This window comes from Salvelinus alpinus, chromosome 11, assembly GCF_045679555.1.
Source record: "Salvelinus alpinus chromosome 11, SLU_Salpinus.1, whole genome shotgun sequence".
NCBI lineage: Eukaryota > Metazoa > Chordata > Actinopteri > Salmoniformes > Salmonidae > Salvelinus > Salvelinus alpinus.
The window spans coordinates 16,460,236-16,482,735 of record NC_092096.1 but is presented as its reverse complement, the minus strand read 5'-3'; the positions used below and the strand labels follow the sequence as shown (position 1 = coordinate 16,482,735).

The 22,500-nt window shown below is 46.7% G+C and overlaps 1 protein-coding gene across 5 annotated transcripts in view; it reads left to right on the top strand.

Annotated features, from left to right (window-relative positions):
• The window catches only part of LOC139533638 (ELKS/Rab6-interacting/CAST family member 1-like), a 619,530-nt gene that overhangs the window by 227,370 nt on the left and 369,660 nt on the right, over nt 1-22,500 (top strand). For 3 of the 5 annotated variants that reach the window (XM_071331835.1, XM_071331833.1, XM_071331837.1), the window contains one exon: nt 2,929-3,073. In XM_071331835.1, the coding sequence (XP_071187936.1) occupies nt 2,929-3,073 (145 nt within the window). The remainder of the gene's footprint in view (nt 1-2,928; nt 3,074-22,500) is intronic. The other 2 variants (XM_071331836.1, XM_071331834.1) reach the window with 1 other exon arrangement.

Here is a 22,500-nt window from a genome sequence, read left to right as displayed (position 1 = left end):
GGGCTGGACTGGACTGGGCTGAGCTGGACTGGGCTGAGCTGGACTGGACTGGACTGAGCTGGACTGGGCTGGACTGGACTGGGCTGAGCTGGATTGGGCTGAGCTGGACTGGACTGGGCTGAGCTGGACTGGACTGGGCTGGACTGGACTGGACTGGGCTGAGCTGGACTGGACTGGGCTGAGCTGGACTGGACTGGACTGAGCTGGACTGGACTGGACTGAGCTGGACTGGACTGGGCTGGACTGGACTGGACTGGACTGAGCTGGACTGGACTGGGCTGGACTGGGCTGAGCTGGACTGGGCTGAGCTGGACTGGACTGGACTGGACTGGGCTGGACTGGGCTGGGCTGGGCTGGACTGGACTGGACTGGACTGGGCTGGACTGGACTGGGCTGGACTGGACTGGACTGGACTGGACTGGACTGGACTGGGCTGGGCTGGGCTGGGCTGGACTGGACTGGGCTGGACTGGGCTGGGCTGGGCTGGACTGGACTGGGCTCTTCTCTCTATATTGCAGCATATTCTATGTCCCCAGTTAGACCTGATACTGGGGTTTTTGTCTGTGTCTGTACATTTTACCCGCTGGGCCTGTGTGTGTGTGTGTATGTGTGTGTGTGTGTGTGTGTGTGCGTGTGTGTGTGTGTGTGTGTGTGTGTGTGTGTGTGTGTGTGTGTGTGTGTGTGTGTGTGTGTGTGTGTGTGTGTGTGTGTGTGTGTGTGTGTGTGTGTGTGTGTGTGTGTGTGTGTGTGTGTGTGTGTGTGTGTGTGTGTGTGTGTGTGTGTGTGTACTTGTCCTAAGCACACACACCCTCCTGTAGTCTTGAGTGATCAGGTGCTGTAACAGGTCTGCGTTGGCACCACCCAGCCCTGGTTCACTGATCCACTTCATATCACCTTGTTCCTCTGGAATGGGCTTTGGATCAGCACCAGCCCTGGTTCACTGTTCCACTTCATATCACCTTGTTCCTCTGGAATGGGCTTTGGATCAGCACCAGACCTGGTCCACTGTTCCACTTCATATCACCTTGTTCCTCTGGAATGGGCTTTGGATCAGCACCAGCCCTGGTCCACTGTTCCACTTCATATCACCTTGTTCCTCTGGAATGGGCTTTGGATCAGCACCAGCCCTGGTCCACTGATCCACTTCATATCACCTTGTTCCTCTGGAATGGGCTTTGGATCAGCACCAGCCCTGGTTCACTGTTCCACTTCATATCACCTTGTTCCTCTGGAATGGGCTTTGGATCAGCACCAGCCCTGGTCCACTGTTCCACTTCATATCACCTTGTTCCTCTGGAATGGGCTTTGGATCAGCACCAGACCTGGTCCACTGTTCCACTTCATATCACCTTGTTCCTCTGGAATGGGCTTTGGATCAGCACCAGCCCTGGTCCACTGATCCACTTCATATCACCTTGTTCCTCTGGAATGGGCTTTGGATCAGCACCAGCCCTGGTTCACTGTTCCACTTCATATCACCTTGTTCCTCTGGAATGGGCTTTGGATCAGCACCAGCCCTGGTCCACTGTTCCACTTCATATCACCTTGTTCCTCTGGAATGGGCTTTGGATCAGCACCAGACCTGGTCCACTGTTCCACTTCATATCACCTTGTTCCTCTGGAATGGGCTTTGGATCAGCACCAGACCTGGTCCACTGTTCCACTTCATATCACCTGGAATGGGCTTGGATCAGCACCAGACCTCTCCTCTCAAATCAATTAAATTCAAGGGGCTTTATTGACATGGGAAACATATGTCAACATTGCCAAAGCAAGTGAGGTAGATAATATACAAAAGTGAAATAAACAATAAAAATTAACAGTAAACATTACACTCACAGAAGTTCCAAAAGAATAAAGACATTTAAAATGTCATATTATGTATATTGACAGTGTTGTAACAATGTACAAATAGTTAAAATACAAAAGGGAAAATAAATAAATATAAATATGGGTTGTATTTACAATGGTGTTTGTTCTTCACTGGTTGCCCTTTTCTTGTGGCAACAGGTCACAAATCTTGCTGCTGTGATGCACACTGTGGTATTTCACCCAGTAGATATGAGAGTTTATCCAAATTGGGTTTGTTTTCAAATTCTTTGTGGGTCTGTGTAATCTGAGGGAGATATGTGTCTCTAATATGGTCATACATTTGGCAGGAGGTTAGGAAGTGCAGCTCAGTTTCCACCTCATTTTGTGGGCAGTGTGCACATAGCCTGTCTTCTCCTGAGAGCCAGGTCTGCCTACGGCGGCCTTTCTCAATAGCAAGGCTATGCTCACTCCCCTCTCTCTCCTGTATCTCTCCAGACAGGTGAAGAGTCAGGACTAGTGTAGTCTGTATGTTATCTAACTCTCCTCTCTCCTGTATCTCTCCAGACAGGTGAAGAGTCAGGACTAGTGTAGTCTGTATGTTATCTAACTCTCCACTCTCCTGTATCTCTCCAGACAGGTGAAGAGTCAGGACTAGTGTAGTCTGTATGTTATCTAACTCTCCACTCTCCTGTATCTCTCCAGACAGATGAAGAGTCAGGACTAGTGTAGTCTGTATGTTATCTAACTCTCCACTCTCCTGTATCTCTCCAGACAGGTGAAGAGTCAGGACTAGTGTAGTCTGTATGTTATCTAACTCTCCTCTCTCCTGTATCTCTCCAGACAGGTGACGAGTCAGGACTAGTGTAGTCTGTATGTTATCTAACTCTCCACTCTCCTGTAACTCTCCAGACAGGTGAAGAGTCAGGACTAGTGTAGTCTGTATGTTATCTAACTCTCCACTCTCCTGTATCTCTCCAGACAGGTGAAGAGTCAGGACTAGTGTAGTCTGTATGTTATCTAACTCTCCACTCTCCTGTATCTCTCCAGACAGATGAAGAGTCAGGACTAGTGTAGTCTGTATGTTATCTAACTCTCCTCTCTCCTGTATCTCTCCAGACAGATGAAGAGTCAGACTAAGACGGTGACCAACCTGAAACATAAGGAACAGGTGGAGAAGAGTAAGAATGCCCAGCTGATGGAGGAGGTCAGGAAGAGAGAGGACAACATCAATGAGAGCTCTCAACAGGTCAAGGTGAGAGAGGTGTGTGTTTCTCTTGTTCCCTCCCTCTCCACAACATCACTGTATGTCTGATGATGTGTGATGCCTGTGTATACTCTGTCCCCATAGGACAACCATTTTTGGTTCCAGGTAGAACCATGTTGGGTTTCATGTAGAACCCTCTGTGGAAAGGGTTCTACCTGGAACCAGATAGTAATGTTTGTCTAAGTGTAGAGGCCTCATAGTAGAACAATAAGTATCTTTCTCCTCCCCCCTCTCTCTAATTCTTTCCTCTCCATCCTCTCTGTCATCTCCGTTCTCTCCGTCCTCTCTGTCCTCTCCATGCTCTCTGTCCTCTCCGTTCTCTCTGTCCTCTACATCCTCTCCGTCCTCTCTGTCCTCTCTGTCCTCTCTGTTCTCTCCATCCTCTCCTTCCTCTCCTTCCTCTCCGTCCTCTCTGTCCTCTCCGTTCTCTCTGTCCTCTCCATCCTCTCCGTCATCTCTGTCCTCTCTGTCCTCTCTGTCCTCTCCATCCTCTCCGTCATCTCTGTCCTCTCTGTCCTCTCCGTCCTCTCTGTCCTCTCTGTTCTCTCCAGCCTCTCCAGCCTCTCCTTCCTCTCCATCCTCTCTGTCCTCTCCGTCCTCTCTGTCCTCTCCATCCTCTCTGTCCTCTCCATCCTCTCTGTCCTCTCCGTCCTCTCTGTCCTCTCCGTCCTCTCCATCCTCTCCGTCCTCTCTGTCCTCTCCATCCTCTCCTTCCTCTCTGTCCTCTCCATCCTCTCCGTCCTCTCTGTCCTCTCTGTCCTCTCCGTCCTCTCTGTTCTCTCCAGCCTCTCCAGCCTCTCCTTCCTCTCCATCCTCTCTGTCCTCTCCGTCCTCTCTGTCCTCTCCATCCTCTCTGTCCTCTCTGTCCTCTCTGTCCTCTCCATCCTCTCCGTCCTCTCCGTCCTCTCCGTTCTCTCCGTCCTCTCCGTCCTCTCTGTCCTCTCCATCCTCTCTGTCCTCTCCATCCTCTCTGTCCTCTCCGTCCTCTCTGTCCTCTCCGTCCTCTCCATCCTCTCCGTCCTCTCTGTCCTCTCCATCCTCTCCTTCCTCTCTGTCCTCTCCATCCTCTCTGTCCTCTCTGTCCTCTCTTCTCTGTTCTTTGAAGCCTGCTCTGGTTCCTCATTTGAGAATATCTGAGATTCCTCTCAGGTAAAACGGGCGAATCAGGTTCCTGCTCCCAAACCGCACTCACCCCCCCCCCCCTCTCCTACTCCCTCCACCACTCCCATGACCTCCTTTCCGTTCCCACATTGTGGTTTTTGGACGTATGGATGAAGGGAGGGAGGTTTAGACGGAAGGGTGGAGGGATAGAATGGGCTGCGTTCGTAGGAGAAACTCAACTGTCCGTAGCCAGTTCAGTTGTTATAGAGGGGCAGGAATTTACAAGATGTAAAAATATGTAGTGACATGAACCTATGAACCAGAACCTTCTAGAGCCCACTAGAAACCAACCAGAACCCAGAACTGTACAGCTAAAGAAACACACACCCTCCTTGAACATCACAGACACTTAGTTTGACCCGGTCAGACCATGGTGGGTGGAGGGGGGGTACAGGGTGGAAACTGGGCCCACCCTCTCATTAGTAAAAGGTGGTCTGAGAGAAACTTAATACAGTGATAATCCCTGGTGTTAGCTAGGTAGTGTGTGTGTGTGTGTGTGTGTGTGTGTGTGTGTGTGTGTGTGTGTGTGTGTGTGTGTGTGTGTGTGTGTGTGTGTGTGTGTGTGTGTGTGTGTGTGTGTGTGTGTGTGTGTGTGTGTGTGTGTGTGTGTGTGTGTGTGTGCGTGCGTGCGTGCGTGCGTGCGTGCGTGCGTGCGTGCGTGCGTGCGTGCGTGCGTGCGTGCGTGCGTGCGTGCGTGCGTGCGTGCGTGCGTGCGTGTGTGTGTGTTACAGTACAAAGCTCCACCAGGGGATAGTTAGTTTATTTTGCGCCAACAAATAGCACCCTATCACCTTTATAGTGCACTACTTTTTACCAGTACCCCTAGGCACTACAGGGCGCCATTAGGGATGCACCCTATATCTGGTAGAGTCCAGGACCTGGAACACAGGCTGTTATTATTCATGAGTCGTCATTGGGACCACAACGATCAGCCCCCACGTTGCTGTGGTTACTCTGTTTTCTCTGTCTCTCTGTCTGTCTCCTCAAGCCTCTGTCCGTCCTCTGCTCTGTTCTGGCTTCCTTTCTGTTTATAGTGCTGTCTGGGTTGGATGTGCCTTTCCATCCTGGTCAATGACGTTCAGTAGTGTGTGTGTGTGTGTGTGTGTGTGTGTGTGTGTGTGTGTGTGTGTGTGTGTGTGTGTGTGTGTGTGTGTGTGTGTGTGTGTGTGTGTGTGTGTGTGTGCTTGCTCAGCGTTGGTTCAGCACATGCTGTGGTCAGAGTGAACCTCTTCATCAGTCCAAGCCGACAGTCCCTGCTGGTAATTCTGCGATACGGCAGACTCTCCCCTGTCTCTCCCCCGCCTCCCCCTGTCTCTCCCCTGTCTCTCCCCTGCCTCCCCCTGTCTCTCCCCTGTCTCTCTTCTGTCTCTCCCCCTGTCTCTCCCCTGCCCCTCCCTGTCTCTCCCCCGTCTCTCTCCTGTCTCTCCCCTGTCACTACCTGTCTCTCCCCTGTCTCTCCCCCGTCTCTCCCCTGTCTCTCTTCTGTCTCTCCCCTGCCTCCCCCTGTCTCTCCCCCGTCTCTCTCCTGTCTCTCCCCTGTCTTCCCCCAGCCTCCCCTGTCACTCCCTGTCTCTCCCCGTCTCTCCCCTGTCTCTCTTGTGTCTCTCCCCCTGTCTCTCCCCTGCCTCCCCCTATCTCTCCCCCGTCTCTCCCCCGTCTCTCTCCTGTCTCTCCCTGCCTCCCCCTGTCTCTCCCCGTCTCTCCCCTGTCTCTCTTCTGTCTCTCCCCCTGTCTCTCCCCTGCCTCCCCCTATCTCTCCCCCGTCTCTCCCCCGTCTCTCTCCTGTCTCTCCCCTGTCTTCCCCCAGCCTTCCCTGTCACTCCCTGTCTCTTCCTGCCTTCCCCCTCCCTCCCCCTGTCTCTCCATTTCTCTCCGTCTCCCCCTGCCGCCTCCTGTCTTCCCGCTGCCTCCCCCCAGGTTGAGGACACACTATACATGCCCCTGCTCTGGCCCGTCCACCCCTCCATTTCTCCACCCCTCCAGCCCACCTTCCCTCCACCAGTGGGAACCCACTCCTCCTGCCAAACCGAACCCAGCATTGTGCCTCTGTCCCTGGCCAAACTCAGACCGATCACTGGGCCTGATGGAGGCTTCATGGCCTCATGGTTCTGGGTCCAGTCTCCCCTCTGAAATAGTCCAGGGGTTTGGCCCCGACCCTCAGGCATGTCTATATGTCCTGTGTGTGATGGAGGCAGAACAGATTTGGAAAGATGCCACCTGTTGTTCCATCGTTAGCTCAGTCTCTCCGAATGGGTTTGACGTAGGACAGGGAAGGAGGCCCAGCTAACCAAAATTGGTTCTGTAAAATCTCCCAGAACATTTGTTAGGTTGCGGCAAATGTTCTCATAACACAAACACTGTCCAGTCATGGTGATGATTATAGAATGTTTGTATAAAACTAGCTAACCTGCTGCTGGGAGGAGGTCATGTCATTGGACGGGTGGATGGATTTCCTCCAATAGCGTTTGTTGGTGGCTACAGCTAGAGGTCAGGTGTCATTTGGTTAACGAGATCAGAGATGGGAATCACTTTGCTAGCTTGCTATGCTGAACTTCAACGACTATCCACTGTTAAGCATATTTCTTAGTTGTCAATGAAATGTATTCGGCATTGATACATTTGGGGGGGGCAGGCAAGTTCCCATTCAGTTGTCAAAACGTGGGTTGAGAGAAGCATGCATTGGCAGGCAAGCACTTGGGCTCCCGAGTGGCGCAGCGGTCTAAGGAACTGCATCTCAGTGCTAGAGGCGTCACTACAGACCCTGGTTCGAATCCAGGCTGTATCACAACCGGACGTGATTGGGAGTCCCATAGGGCGGCGCATAATTGGCCCAGTGTCGTCCGGGTTAGGGGAGGGTTTGGCCCAGCGTCGTTCGGGTTAGGGGAGGGTTTGGTCCAGCGTCGTCTGGGTTAGGGGAGGGTTTGGCCCAGCGTCGTCTGGGTTAGGGGAGGGTTTGGTCCAGCGTCGTCTGGGTTAGGGGAGGGTTTTGGCCCAGTGTCGTCCAGGTTAGGGGAGGGTTTGGTCCAGTGTCGTCCGGGTTAGTGGAGGGTTTGGCCCAGTGTCGTCTGGGTTAGGGGAGGGTTTGGTCCAGTGTCGTCCAGGTTAGGGGAGGGTTTGGCCCAGTGTCGTCCGGGTTAGGGGAGGGTTTGGCCCAGCGTCGTACGGATTAGGGGAGGGTTTGGTCCAGTGTCGTCCAGGTTAGGGGAGGGTTTGGCCCAGCGTCGTCCAGGTTAGGGGAGGGTTTGGCCCAGTGTCGTCCAGGTTAGGGGAGGGTTTGGCCCAGCGTCGTCCAGGTTAGGGGAGGGTTTGGCCAGCGTCGTCCAGGTTAGGGGAGGGTTTGGCCCAGCGTCATCCAGGTTAGGGGAGGGTTTGGCCCAGCGTCGTCCAGGTTAGGGGAGGGTTTGGCCCAGCGTCGTCCAGGTTAGGGGAGGGTTAGGCCCAGCGTCGTCCAGGTTAGGGGAGGGTTTGGCCCAGCGTCGTCCGGGTTAGGGGAGGGTTTGGCCCAGTGTCGTCCGGGTTAGGGGAGGGTTTGGCCCAGTGTCGTCCAGGTTAGGGGAGGGTTTGGCCCAGCGTCGTCCAGGTTAGGGGAGGGTTTGGCCCAGTGTCGTCCAGGTTAGGGGAGGGTTTGGCCCAGTGTCGTCCAGGTTAGGGGAGGGTTTGGCCGGTGTAGGCCGTCATTGAAAATGAGAATTTGTTCTTCACTGACTTGCCTAGTTCAATAAAGGTTCAAAGTTAACAAACATTTCACCATCATTTATCGGTGCAATTTTGACGGCCAATTACAAGCTGTTAAAGTTTGAGAGGGTTTATCTAATGTTCCCTGGTTAGATTTGAGCTCTTCTCCCTCTGGCTAACATTAGTAGTTGATATTGTGCATAGGGAACTGAGGGGGAGAGAGAGCCCACCTGTTCATGGGTGTTTGATCAGTAGGACTATAAAGTTCTCAAATGTAAGAGGACTCCCGTGGTATTTACATATCTGCAGAAATATGCATGATATTTTGTGTATTTTGTGGCTTTTGGAGAATCCTGTCTGATGATCTAAAGTCACACTGTTGCTAATGACTGTAGACACACAGTCCAGTTCAAAGTGAATGATGTCGGTCCCATGTGGAACATTTGTATATAGGCCTACTGTAGCTCTGATTGGCTCTGGCGCACCGGTCTGTGTAGAGTCCGGTCCTGGACAAGGCTGACACATTTTTATTTGGGTTTATTTACTGCAGTGTCTATGAATTGTCCAAACTTACGGCCACTTTCCCTCTCTATATTGCTATAGAATTATCACAAATGTCTTACGTCGTTCCCAAGAATCGTATGAAAGAATGAAAACGTGAAGATGACCATATCAGTGTCAGAGAATGTGACCAACAGATGCACATCTGTATTCCCAGTCATGTGAAATCCATGAGAACATTTTCCGCGACCTAACGAATGCTCTGGGAACTTTAACAGAACTAATTTTGGTTTGCTGGGAAAACATCACTGGTACATTGTTGTTATTAAAAACACTCTGAATGTTTTTGGGATGTTATCATCCTAATGTTAGATAAAACCCTAACTAGAACCTGATGGAATCTTAGCTAATGTTCTGGGAATGTTCCTGGTTTGCTGGGGGGCTTTGATAGGTTAGACCAGGACACAATTAGGTGGCTAGAGAGCAATAATCCTCTGCTTCGTCCTCCTTCCTGTCTTTCCTCTTTCCCCCTCCTCTGCCTCTTCTCCCATCTCTGCCAGCTCCTAAACCGAGCCTCTCACGTTTCACTCTAATTGCATAGGTGAACAGGGAATGGGAATTATGAGGGATGTTTTTGCCTTTCTCACACTCATAAGAAGTACAGTACAGCCACACTCAGGGCAGCTGCTGTTTACTTTGGAGCTGGCTTTAGGTGGCCAGGAGAATGCCTGTCTCCAGTCTCCGGTCCGTCAGCCCTACAGCCAGACCCAGACCTGGGGCCGAGGGGTCCTCGAGGCAGGCGCCAGGCTGGAGGCTACAACTGACCAACCAGAGTTCAGAGACTATTAATCCACCAATTAGACATTAGAATGAAAGGAATACCTCTCCTTCGGCTGCCATGGATACAGCCAGACTGGGCATTGACCTGAACAGAACAGAGTTCTAGAATATAGAATACTCTCAGGGTTCTCTTACAGAACAGAGTTCTATAATATAGAATACTCTCAGGGTTCTCTTACAGAACAGAGTTCTATAATATAGAATACTCTCAGGGTTCTCTTACAGAACAGCGCTCTAGAATATAGAATACTCTCAGGGTTCTCTTACAGAACAGAGTTCTAGAATATAGAATACTCTCAGGGTTCTCTTACAGAACAGCGTTCTAGAATATAGAATACTCTCAGGGTTCTCTTACAGAACAGTTCTAGAATATAGAATACTCTCAGGGTTCTCTTACAGAACAGAGTTCTAGAATATAGAATACTCTCAGGGTTCTCTTACAGAACAGAGTTCTATAATATAGAATACTCTCAGGGTTCTCTTACAGAACAGCGTTCTAGAATATAGAATACTCTCAGGGTTCTCTTACATATCTCTGGTAGTTGTTTCTTTCATCGTCCTCTAAAATGGTATTTGGTTCCTTGACCTTGGGCACCACCTGCCTAGCTGTCTCCTCTCTTTCCTTCTCCTCTTCTCTTTATCATTTTCTTTCAACCCTCAGTTGTGATGAAAAAGAAAAAGAACATAGGTTTTTTCTTCTTTATGTCCTGGATTCTTTTAAACTTCAGAGACGTTTTTCCTTTGGCAGCCGAGCACACAGAGACAGACATGCCATATTTACATGTGTGGAGTGAATCATATACCCCCCTCCTTCCCTCCTTCCCTCCATACCTTCACCCTCCTCCTCTCCACCCAACCACCCTGACAGATTGAATATCGACAGATTGAAGAAATCAGCGCTTTGAGAACAGAGAGAGAGGGAGGGAGAGGGAGAGGGAGGGAGAGAGAGAGGGATGGAGAGAGAGAGGGAAGGAGAGAGAGAGGGAGGGAGAGAGAGAGGGAGGGAGAGAGAGGGATGGAGAGAGAGAGGGAAGGAGGGAGGGAGAGAGAGAGGGAGGGAGAGAGAGAGAGAGAGAGAGAGGGAGGGAGGGAGAGAGAGAGAGGGAGGGAGAGAGAGAGTAGGATCAGATGGTTGTGAATGTGGAAAAATAAAGAGGAGAAAGAGAAGATGAGGGTAACAGAGCTGGCTCAGAACAGACCTGTTTTACAGTGTTGGGTTAGGGACCACACCTTTTACTGTGCGGTCGGTGGCGATAGATTCCCAGCATGCATAGCGGTGAGCAGGCCCCATCCAGAGTTTTCCGCAGCCACTCATCAGACAGGCCGCAGGGTTCGACCTAACACTACACAATAGCAATATTCCCAGTAATGGATCCCACTACCCTGACGTTACAAGCACCATGCTTTACCAACCAAGATACTTCAGGACCACACACAGATGGTGGAGAGAGGAAGAGAAGGAGGAAGGATGAGAGGGAGAGAGAATATGTCTGACTGAGTTAGAGGACAAAGGCGGGAGAGAGAGAGACAGGGGGATGGGGAGGGAAAGGGAGAGAAAGAGAGAAAGAGAGACAGAGAGATATATCATTTATTTCCACCTGTAACAGAACAAGAATGTACCAGGGTAAAGTTGAAGAAGGCACAGAGAGCTATCCCACTGTTAGCTGATCTATCTATGACTTCTGTGTGTGTGTGTGTGTGTGTGTGTGTGTGTGTGTGTGTGTGTGTGTGTGTGTGTGTGTGTGTGTGTGTGTGTGTGTGTGTGTGTGTGTGTGTGTGTGTGTGTGTGTGTGTGTGTGTGTGTGTGTGTTTTCCTATACTTTTCCTATAAAACTCTGAGAAGTAAGTTCTCCCCCCATGCCTCCCCTCTCTCCCCTACCCCAAGGGAGAAGGAGAGAGGGAGGGAGAAAGAGAGAGAGAGAAGGATAGAAAGAGGGAGGGAGGGAGAAGGAGAGAGGGAGGGAGGGAGAAGGAGAGAGGGAGGGAGGGAGAAGGAAAGAGGGAGAAGGAGAGAGAGAGGGAAAAAGAAAGAGGGAGGGAAAGAGAGAGACGGAGGGAAAGAGAGAGAAGGAAAGAGAGAGCATCACCACAGATTGTCCATTATATTGAGCAAATACTCAAGTGGCTACTCTAACAATTAAAATAAATGTCTTCAAACAATCGAGACGAGGCGAGATCAGATGGGACCGTTCTAGCATGTAAACAACAGGCATAACTCTGGTATAGTGTTTTTTCTCAAAGTTGCCAGGATGTGACGTGTCCTACTTGTATCAGTATACTCCTAACAGGATGTCACGTGTCCTACTGGTATCAGTATACTCCTAACAGGATGTCACATGTCCTACTTGTATCAGTATACTCCTAACAGGATGTCACATGTCCTATTTGTATCAGTATACTCCTAACAGGATGTGACGTGTCCTATTTGTATCAGTATACTACTAACAGGATGTGACGTGTCCTATTTGTATCAGTATACTCCTAACAGGATGTGACATGTCCTACTGGTATCAGTATACTCCTAACAGGATGTGACGTGTCGTACTGGTATCATTATACTCCTAACAGGATGTGACATGTCCTATTTGTATCAGTATACTCCTAACAGGATGTGACATGTCCTACTGGTATCAGTATACTCCTAACAGGATGTGACGTGTCGTACTGGTATCAGTATACTCCTAACAGGATGTGACATGTCCTATTTGTATCAGTATACTCCTAACAGGATGTCACATGTCCTATTTGTATCAGTATACTCCTAACAGGATGTGACATGTCCTATTTGTATCAGTATACTCCTAACAGGATGTGACATGTCCTATTTGTATCAGTATACTCCTAACAGGATGTGACATGTCCTATTTGTATCAGTATACTCCTAACAGGATGTGACATGTCCTATTTGTATCAGTATACTCCTAACAGGATGTGACATGTCCTATTTGTATCAGTATACTCCTAACAGGATGTGACATGTCCTACTGGTATCAGTATACTCCTAACAGGATGTGACATGTCCTATTTGTATCAGTATACTCCTAACAGGATGTGACATGTCCTATTTGTATCAGTATACTCCTAACATGATGTCACATGTCCTACTGGTATCAGTATACTCCTAACAGGATGTCACGTGTCCTACTTGTATCAGTATACTCCTAACAGGATGTCACATGTCCTATTTGTATCAGTATACTCCCAACAGGATGTGACATGTCCTATTTGTATCAGTATACTCCTAACAGGATGTGACATGTCCTATTTGTATCAGTATACTCCTAACAGGATGTGACATGTCCTATTTGTATCAGTATACTCCTAACAGGATGTGACATGTCCTATTTGTATCAGTATACTCCTAACAGGATGTGACATGTCCTATTTGTATCAGTATACTCCTAACAGGATGTCACATGTCCTATTTGTATCAGTATACTCCTAACAGGATGTGACATGTCCTATTTGTATCAGTATACTACTAACAGGATGTGACGTGTCCTATTTGTATCAGTATACTCCTAACAGGATGTGACATGTCCTATTTGTATCAGTATACTCCTAACAGGATGTGACATGTCCTATTTGTATCAGTATACTCCTAACAGGATGTGACATGTCCTATTTGTATCAGTATACTCCTAACAGGATGTGACATGTCCTATTTGTATCAGTATACTACTAACAGGATGTGACGTGTCCTATTTGTATCAGTATACTCCTAACAGGATGTGACATGTCCTATTTGTATCAGTATACTCCTAACAGGATGTGACATGTCCTATTTGTATCAGTATACTCCTAACAGGATGTGACATGTCCTATTTGTATCAGTATACTCCTAACAGGATGTCACATGTCCTATTTGTATCAGTATACTCCTAACAGGATGTGACATGTCCTATTTGTATCAGTATACTACTAACAGGATGTGACGTGTCCTATTTGTATCAGTATACTCCTAACAGGATGTGACATGTCCTATTTGTATCAGTATACTCCTAACAGGATGTGACATGTCCTATTTGTATCAGTATACTCCTAACAGGATGTCACATGTCCTATTTGTATCAGTATACTCCTAACAGGATGTGACATGTCCTATTTGTATCAGTATACTACTAACAGGATGTGACGTGTCCTATTTGTATCAGTATACTCCTAACAGGATGTGACATCTCCTATTTGTATCAGTATACTCCTAACAGGATGTGACATGTCCTATTTGTATCAGTATACTCCTAACAGGATGTGACATGTCCTATTTGTATCAGTATACTCCTAACAGGATGTGACATGTCCTATTTGTATCAGTATACTCCTAACAGGATGTGACATGTCCTATTTGTATCAGTATACTCCTAACAGGATGTGACATGTCCTATTTGTATCAGTATACTCCTAACAGGATGTGACATGTCCTATTTGTATCAGTATACTCCTAACAGGATGTGACATGTCCTATTTGTATCAGTATACTCCTAACAGGATGTGACATGTCCTATTTGTATCAGTATACTCCTAACATGATGTCACATGTCCTATTTGTATCAGTATACTCCTAACAGGATGTGACATGTCCTATTTGTATCAGTATACTCCTAACAGGATGTGACATGTCCTATTTGTATCAGTATACTCCTAACAGGATGTGACATGTCCTATTTGTATCAGTATACTCCTAACAGGATGTGACATGTCCTATTTGTATCAGTATACTCCTAACAGGATGTGACATGTCCTATTTGTATCAGTATACTCCTAACAGGATGTGACATGTCCTATTTGTATCAGTATACTCCTAACAGGATGTCACATGTCCTATTTGTATCAGTATACTCCTAACAGGATGTGACATGTCCTATTTGTATCAGTATACTACTAACAGGATGTGACGTGTCCTATTTGTATCAGTATACTCCTAACAGGATGTGACATCTCCTATTTGTATCAGTATACTCCTAACAGGATGTGACATGTCCTATTTGTATCAGTATACTCCTAACAGGATGTGACATGTCCTATTTGTATCAGTATACTCCTAACAGGATGTGACATGTCCTATTTGTATCAGTATACTCCTAACAGGATGTGACATGTCCTATTTGTATCAGTATACTCCTAACAGGATGTGACATGTCCTATTTGTATCAGTATACTCCTAACAGGATGTGACATGTCCTATTTGTATCAGTATACTCCTAACAGGATGTGACATGTCCTATTTGTATCAGTATACTCCTAACAGGATGTGACATGTCCTATTTGTATCAGTATACTCCTAACATGATGTCACATGTCCTATTTGTATCAGTATACTCCTAACAGGATGTGACATGTCCTATTTGTATCAGTATACTCCTAACAGGATGTGACATGTCCTATTTGTATCAGTATACTCCTAACAGGATGTGACATGTCCTATTTGTATCAGTATACTCCTAACAGGATGTGACATGTCCTATTTGTATCAGTATACTCCTAACAGGATGTGACATGTCCTATTTGTATCAGTATACTCCTAACAGGATGTGACATGTCCTATTTGTATCAGTATACTCCTAACAACTTAACATTATCAAACTTCTATTCGATCAAGTAAGCAACACGTAGCAAATAAGCCATTACATTTTTGTTGTTGACCAAATGCAACACTCTCTCATTGACCTCCATACAAAAACCCCTTGCTTGGTGAGCAGAAAAATACTAAACATGGCAGATTTTGGGCCCAATTATCCCTCTGGCTTTGCCACTTCCTCTCTGGCATCACATAGCCAAATGACTCACAGGCATCAGGGCTCATTGTCCTATTTTGAATCCCTCAAATCCATGTTGAATCCCTTAACTACAGCAGTCTCTATAGCGTCTGTGTTGTACTTATCTGGTCTGTGACTTCCATTCAGTCTGAGTCCTGACAGAGACAGTGTTACTGAGAGCTCCTCCAATCACTATAATGCTTTATAACGCTTTATAAGCTCCAGGTTTCAGAGTGTATCAACTTCTACATCTGCATTGCTTGTTGTTTGGGGTTTCAGGCTGAGTTTCTCTACTGCACTTAGTGACATCTGCTGATGTAAAAAGGGCTTTATAAATACAACATTTTATTTATTTTATTTCACCTTTATTTAACCAGGTCGGCCAGTTGAGAACAAGTTGTCATTGACAACTGCGACCTGGCCAAGATAAAGCAAAGCAGTGAGACACAAACAACATTGATTGCTATTAGACTCAGATTCCTTTTAGCCAACAGAGTGGCTGGATGCTTTATAGTCATTAACACTGTCTGGTGACACTGATGACACACATTCTGATGCAATTCTATTGGATGTTACATTACACACACACACACACACACACACACACACACACACACACACACACACACACACACACACACACACACACACACACACACACACACACACACACACACACACACACAGCCCTGTGTGACGGCGACTCACACGGTGGAAGTAATGAAGGCAGAGAGAGCGCTGGGGGCTCTGCGTGTGTGTGTGTGTGTGTGTGTGTGTGTGTGTGTGTGTGTGTGTGTGTGTGTGTGTGTGTGTGTGTGTGTGTGTGTGTGTGCTGGCTACTCCCCTTTCAGAGCATCAGAACATCCGCTGATCGTCCATTAACCAGCTATAGTTAGACCAGACTAGGACATTAACCAGCTATAGTTAGACCAGACTAGGACATTAACCAGCTATAGTTAGACCAGACTAGGACATTAACCAGCTATAGTTAGACCAGACTAGGACATTAACCAGCTATAGTTAGACCAGACTAGGACATTAACCAGCTATAGTTAGACCAGACTAGGACATTAACCAGCTATAGTTAGACCAGACTAGGACATTAACCAGCTATAGTTAGACCAGACTAGGACATTAACCAGCTATAGTTAGACCAGACTAGGACATTAACCAGCTATAGTTAGACCAGACTAGGACATTAACCAGCTATAGTTAGACCAGACTAGGACATTAACCAGCTATAGTTAGACCAGACTAGGACATTAACCAGCTATAGTTAGACCAGACTAGGACATTAACCAGCTATAGTTAGACCAGACTAGGACATTAACCAGCTATAGTTAGACCAGACTAGGACATTAACCAGCTATAGTTAGACCAGACTAGGACATTAACCAGCTATAGTTAGACCAGACTAGGACATTAACCAGCTATAGTTAGACCAGACTAGGAAATTAACCAGCTATAGTTAGACCAGACTAGGACATTAACCAGCTATAGTTAGACCAGACTAGGACATTAACCAGCTATAGTTAGACCAGACTAGGACATTAACCAGCTATAGTTAGACCAGACTAGGACATTAACCAGCTATAGTTAGACCAGACTAGGACATTAACCAGCTATAGTTAGACCAGACTAGGACATTAACCAGCTATAGTTAGACCAGACCAGGACATTAACCAGCTATAGTTAGACCAGACTAGGACATTAACCAGCTATAGTTAGACCAGACCAGGACATTAACCAGCTATAGTTAGACCAGACTAGGACATTAACCAGCTATAGTTAGACCAGACTAGGACATTAACCAGCTATAGTTAGACCAGACTAGGACATTAACCAGCTATAGTTAGACCAGACTAGGACATTAACCAGCTATAGTTAGACCAGACTAGGACATTAACCAGCTATAGTTAGACCAGACTAGGACATTAACCAGCTATAGTTAGACCAGACTAGTACATTAACCAGCTATAGTTAGACCAGACCAGGACATTAACCAGCTATAGTTAGACCAGACTAGGACATTAACCAGCTATAGTTAGACCAGACTAGGACATTAACCAGCTATAGTTAGACCAGACCAGGACATTAACCAGCTATAGTTAGACCAGACTAGGACATTAACCAGCTATAGTTAGACCAGACTAGGACATTAACCAGCTATAGTTAGACCAGACCAGGACATTAACCAGCTATAGTTAGACCAGACTAGGACATTAACCAGCTATAGTTAGACCAGACTAGGACATTAACCAGCTATAGTTAGACCAGACTAGGACATTAACCAGCTATAGTTAGACCAGACTAGAACATTAACCAGCTATAGTTAGACCAGACTAGGACATTAACCAGCTATAGTTAGACCAGACCAGGACATTAACCAGCTATAGTTAGACCAGACTAGGACATTAACCAGCTATAGTTAGACCAGACTAGTACATTAACCAGCTATAGTTAGACCAGACTAGAACATTAACCAGCTATAGTTAGACCAGACTAGAACATTAACCAGCTATAGTTAGACCAGACTAGGACATTAACCAGCTATAGTTAGACCAGACTAGGACATTAACCAGCTATAGTTAGACCAGACTAGAACATTAACCAGCTATAGTTAGACCAGACTAGGACATTAACCAGCTATAGTTAGACCAGACTAGAACATTAACCAGCTATAGTTAGACCAGACTAGGACATTAACCAGCTATAGTTAGACCAGACTAGGACATTAACCAGCTATAGTTAGACCAGACTAGAACATTAGGAAACCCTGCAGGACATTTACCAGACAACAGATGTTCTGTCCTCACTGCACTAGTACCCTGTTATGTTAGAGAGACACACATAGTCTGTGAGGGGTTGTTATGGAGACTGTTACTGTCTCTTGTCTACCTCAGGGATGACTTCCTGACTGCACTAGTACCCTGTTGTGTTAGAGAGACACACAGAGTCTTTGAGGGGTTGTTATGGAGACTGTTACTGTGTCTTGTCTACCTCAGGGATGACTTCCTCACTGCACTAGTACCCTGTTATGTTAGAGAGACACACAGAGTCTGTGAGGGGTTGTTATGGAGACTGTAACTTTAACAGCCAGGTGAAGAGTTATACAGGTATAAGTCTAACAACCTGATTGTGGTTATAGTTGTATTTATACACATGGTAGAATAGATTTACATCTCTACAAATAACGTGAACTCACTCACTTTTGTACATCGTGCTGGTCCGTACAGTTGACCTTATTTTAGCGCTCCCAAAAACGTAATACTTCCAGGTCAACTGTAGTATCAATACCATTGTAAAGCACATTTTCTCCCCTTTCCAACCAAACCAATGAGGAGACCTTCATGATGCCCGTCTCTGCGTGATTCAAGAAGGCAATGAGCTCCGTCGGGTCTTTCTAAAAATGGCGGGTGGGGAAGCTGCTTTTTTCACTCGATCTGTCCAACTTATCACCTTATCGCCTCTAAAATGTAAATAAAACACTATAAAGAGTTTATATAATGTGTCGATACCTATTTGAAGGTTTGTGTCGAATTTGAATCAGGATTTTAGGGCGGGGCTAAAGGGATCTTCAGAAGTAAACAGCGGCTTGATAGCTTGCAGTGATGACGCAAAAAATGACTTGGTATCCCCCCTTACCCTGTCCCTGTCCCTTTCTTGTTTTTAAACGGTGAGAGAAGCTCTACACCTGGTGGAGAGAGGCTGTAAGACAGAATTAGTTGCATTATGGGTGCTGCACGTTACGTCATGACACGTCACAATTTAACATACAGCGTCGACGGGGTCAGTTTTTTCAACTTTTCTCCAATACTATTGGGCCATTACCATGTCAATCGACGCTCGAATAGAAATGTAGTTCACACCCCAGATTTTGAACACCGTCGCTACGGTTCCGTTAGTTTTCATTGCAGCCTCGTTTGAATGTCGCGGTTGCGTAAGTTTGTGCGGATTGGGGTTAGCCATCGTGAAAGTTCTAACAGCTCTGTTTCCCTCTGGATCAGGTCTGATATTCCAGCTCTGTTTTCCTCTGGATCAGGTCTGATATTCCAGCTCTGTTTTCCTCTGGATCAGGTCTGATATTCCAGCTCTGTTTTCCACTGGATCAGGTCTGATATTCTGGTTCTGTTTTCCTCTGGATCAGGTCTGATATTCCAGCTCTGTTTCCCTCTGGATCAGGTCTGATATTCCAGCTCTGTTTTCCTCTGGATCAGGTCTGATATTCCAGCTCTGTTTTCCTCTGGATCAGGTCTGATATTCCAGCTCTGTTTTCCACTGGATCAGGTCTGATATTCCAGCTCTGTTTTCCTCTGGATCAGGTCTGATATTCCCTCTCTGTTTCCTCTGGATCAGGTCTGATATTCCGGCTCTGTTTTCGCCTGGATCAGGTCTGATATTCCAGCTCTGTTTTCCTCTGGATCAGGTCTGATATTCCAGCTCTGTTCCCTCTGGATCAGGTCTGATATTCCAGCTCTGTTTTCCTCTGGATCAGGTCTGATATTCCGGTTCTGTTTTCCACTGGATCAGGTCTGATATTCCAGCCCTGTTTTCCTCTGGATCAGGTCTGATATTCCGGTTCTGTTTTCCACTGGATCAGGTCTGATATTCCAGCTCTGTTCCCTCTGGATCAGGTCAGATATTCCAGCTCTGTTTCCCTCTGGATCAGGTCTGATATTCCAGCTCTGTTTTCCTCTGGATCAGGTCTGATATTCCGGTTCTGTTTTCCACTGGATCAGGTCTGATATTCCAGCTCTGTTCCCTCTGGATCAGGTCTGATATTCCAGCTCTGTTTTACTCTGGATCAGGTCTGATATTCCAGCTCTGTTTTCCTCTGGATCAGGTCTGATATTCCAGCTCGGTTTTCCTCTGGATCAGGTCTGATATTCCAGCTCTGTTTTCCTCTGGATCAGGTCTGATATTCCAGCTCTGTTTCCCCCTGGATCAGGTCTGATATTCAGGCTCTGTTTCCCTCTGGATCAGGACTGATATTCCAGCTCTGTTTTCCTCTGGATCAGGTCTGATATTCCAGCTCTGTTTTCCTCTGGATCAGGTCTGATATTCCAGCTCTGTTTTCCTCTGGATCAGGTCTGATATTCCGGTTCTGTTTTCCACTGGATCAGGTCTGATATTCCAGCCCTGTTTTCCTCTGGATCAGGTCTGATATTCCGGTTCTGTTTTCCACTGGATCAGGTCTGATATTCCAGCTCTGTTCCCTCTGGATCAGGTCTGATATTCCAGCTCTGTTTTCCTCTGGATCAGGTCTGATATTCCAGCTCTGTTTTCCTCTGGATCAGGTCTGATATTCCAGCTCTGTTTTCCTCTGGATCAGGTCTGATATTCCAGCTCTGTTTTCCTCTGGATCAGGACTGATATTCCAGCTCTGTTTTCCTCTGGATCAGGTCTGATATTCAGGCTCTGTTTTCCTCTGGATCAGGTCTGATATTCAGGCTCTGTTTTCCACTGGATCAGGTCTGATATTCCAGCTCGGTTTTTCCCACCAGTGTAGAGGAGGAGAGGAGAAGAGAAGAGAGGATGAGAGGAGATGAGATGAGAGGAGGGGATGAGAGGATGAGAAGAGAGGAAATAAGCAGGTAGAAACAAAGTGATCCCGTAGACTATGAGCATAGTTCAGGCAGGCCATTGGCATCCATTCTGTGCCTCTCTGTGTGTGCTGCTGCCCGCCAGTTATGAGTTACTGCACCATAATGGCGGCCAGAGGGCCACAGCTGTGATCTACTTCAACTCTCAGTGGTGTGCAGGATATGTGTTGGGAACACCAACCTGACAGCTCCCGTAACCAACCAGAAGTAATATGGCACCCTATCCACTATATAATGCACTAGGGTACTTTTCACCAGGGCCCATAGGCATCTGGTCAAAAGTATTGCACTATGTAGGGAATAGGATACCATTTGTGACACAACATTGTGTTTACTGCAAAAACCCAAACCGTGATTAAATGACTCATTGGCTGTGATCATAGTTATCGTAGTCACGCCAACAAGAATGATTTGACTTGAGTTGATTATATATACTCCCAACTACTCTGCCTTGGCATATGTATCTCCCAACTACTCTGCCTTGGCATATGTATCTCCTAACTACTCTGCCTTGGCATATGTATCTCCCAACTACTCTGCCCTGGCATATGTATCTCCTAACTACTCTGCCTTGGCATATGTATCTCCCAACTACTCTGCCTTGGCATATGTATCTCCCAACTACTTTGCCTTGGCATATGTATCTCCCAACTACTCTGCCTTGGCATATGTATCTCCCAACTACTCTGCCTTGGCATATGTATCTCCTAACTACTCTGCCTTGGCATATGTATCTCCCAACTACTCTGCCTTGGCATATGTATCTCCCAACTACGCTGCCTTGGCATATGTATCTCCTAACTACTCTGCCCTGGCATATGTATCTCCTAACTACTCTGCCTTGGCATATGTATCTCCCAACTACTCTGCCTTGGCATATGTATCTCCCAACTACTCTGCCTTGACATATGTATCTCCCAACTACTCTGCCTTGGCATATGTACCTCCTAACTACTCTGCCTTGGCATATGTACCTCCTAACTACTCTGACTTGGCATATGTATCTCCCTACTACTCTGCCCTGGCATATGTATCTCCCAACTACTCTGCCTTGGCATATGTATCTCCCAACTACGCTGCCTTGGCATATGTATCTCCCAACTACTCTGCCTTGGCATATGTATCTCCCAACTACTCTGCCTTGACATATGTATCTCCCTACTACTCTGCCCTGGCATATGTACCTCCTAACTACTCTGCCTTGGCATATGTATCTCCCAACTACTCTGCCTTGGCATATGTATCTCCCAACTACTCTGCCTTGACATATGTATCTCCCTACTACTCTGCCCTGGCATATGTACCTCCTAACTACTCTGCCTTGGCATATGTATCTCCCAACTACTCTGCCTTGGCATATGTATCTCCCAACTACTCTGTCTTGGCATATGTACCTCCTAACTACTCTGCCTTGGCATATGTATCTCCCAACTACTCTGCCTTGGCATATGTATCTCCCAACTACTCTGCCTTGGCATATGTATCTCCCAACTACTCTGCCTTGGCATATGTATCTCCCAACTACTCTGCCTTGGCATATGTATCTCCTAACTACTCTGCCTTGGCATATGTATCTCCCAACTACTCTGCCTTGGCATATGTATCTCCCAACTACGCTGCCTTGGCATATGTATCTCCTAACTACTCTGCCCTGGCATATGTATCTCCTAACTACTCTGCCTTGGCATATGTATCTCCCAACTACTCTGCCTTGGCATATGTATCTCCCAACTACTCTGCCTTGACATATGTATCTCCCAACTACTCTGCCTTGGCATATGTACCTCCTAACTACTCTGCCTTGGCATATGTACCTCCTAACTACTCTGACTTGGCATATGTATCTCCCTACTACTCTGCCCTGGCATATGTATCTCCCAACTACTCT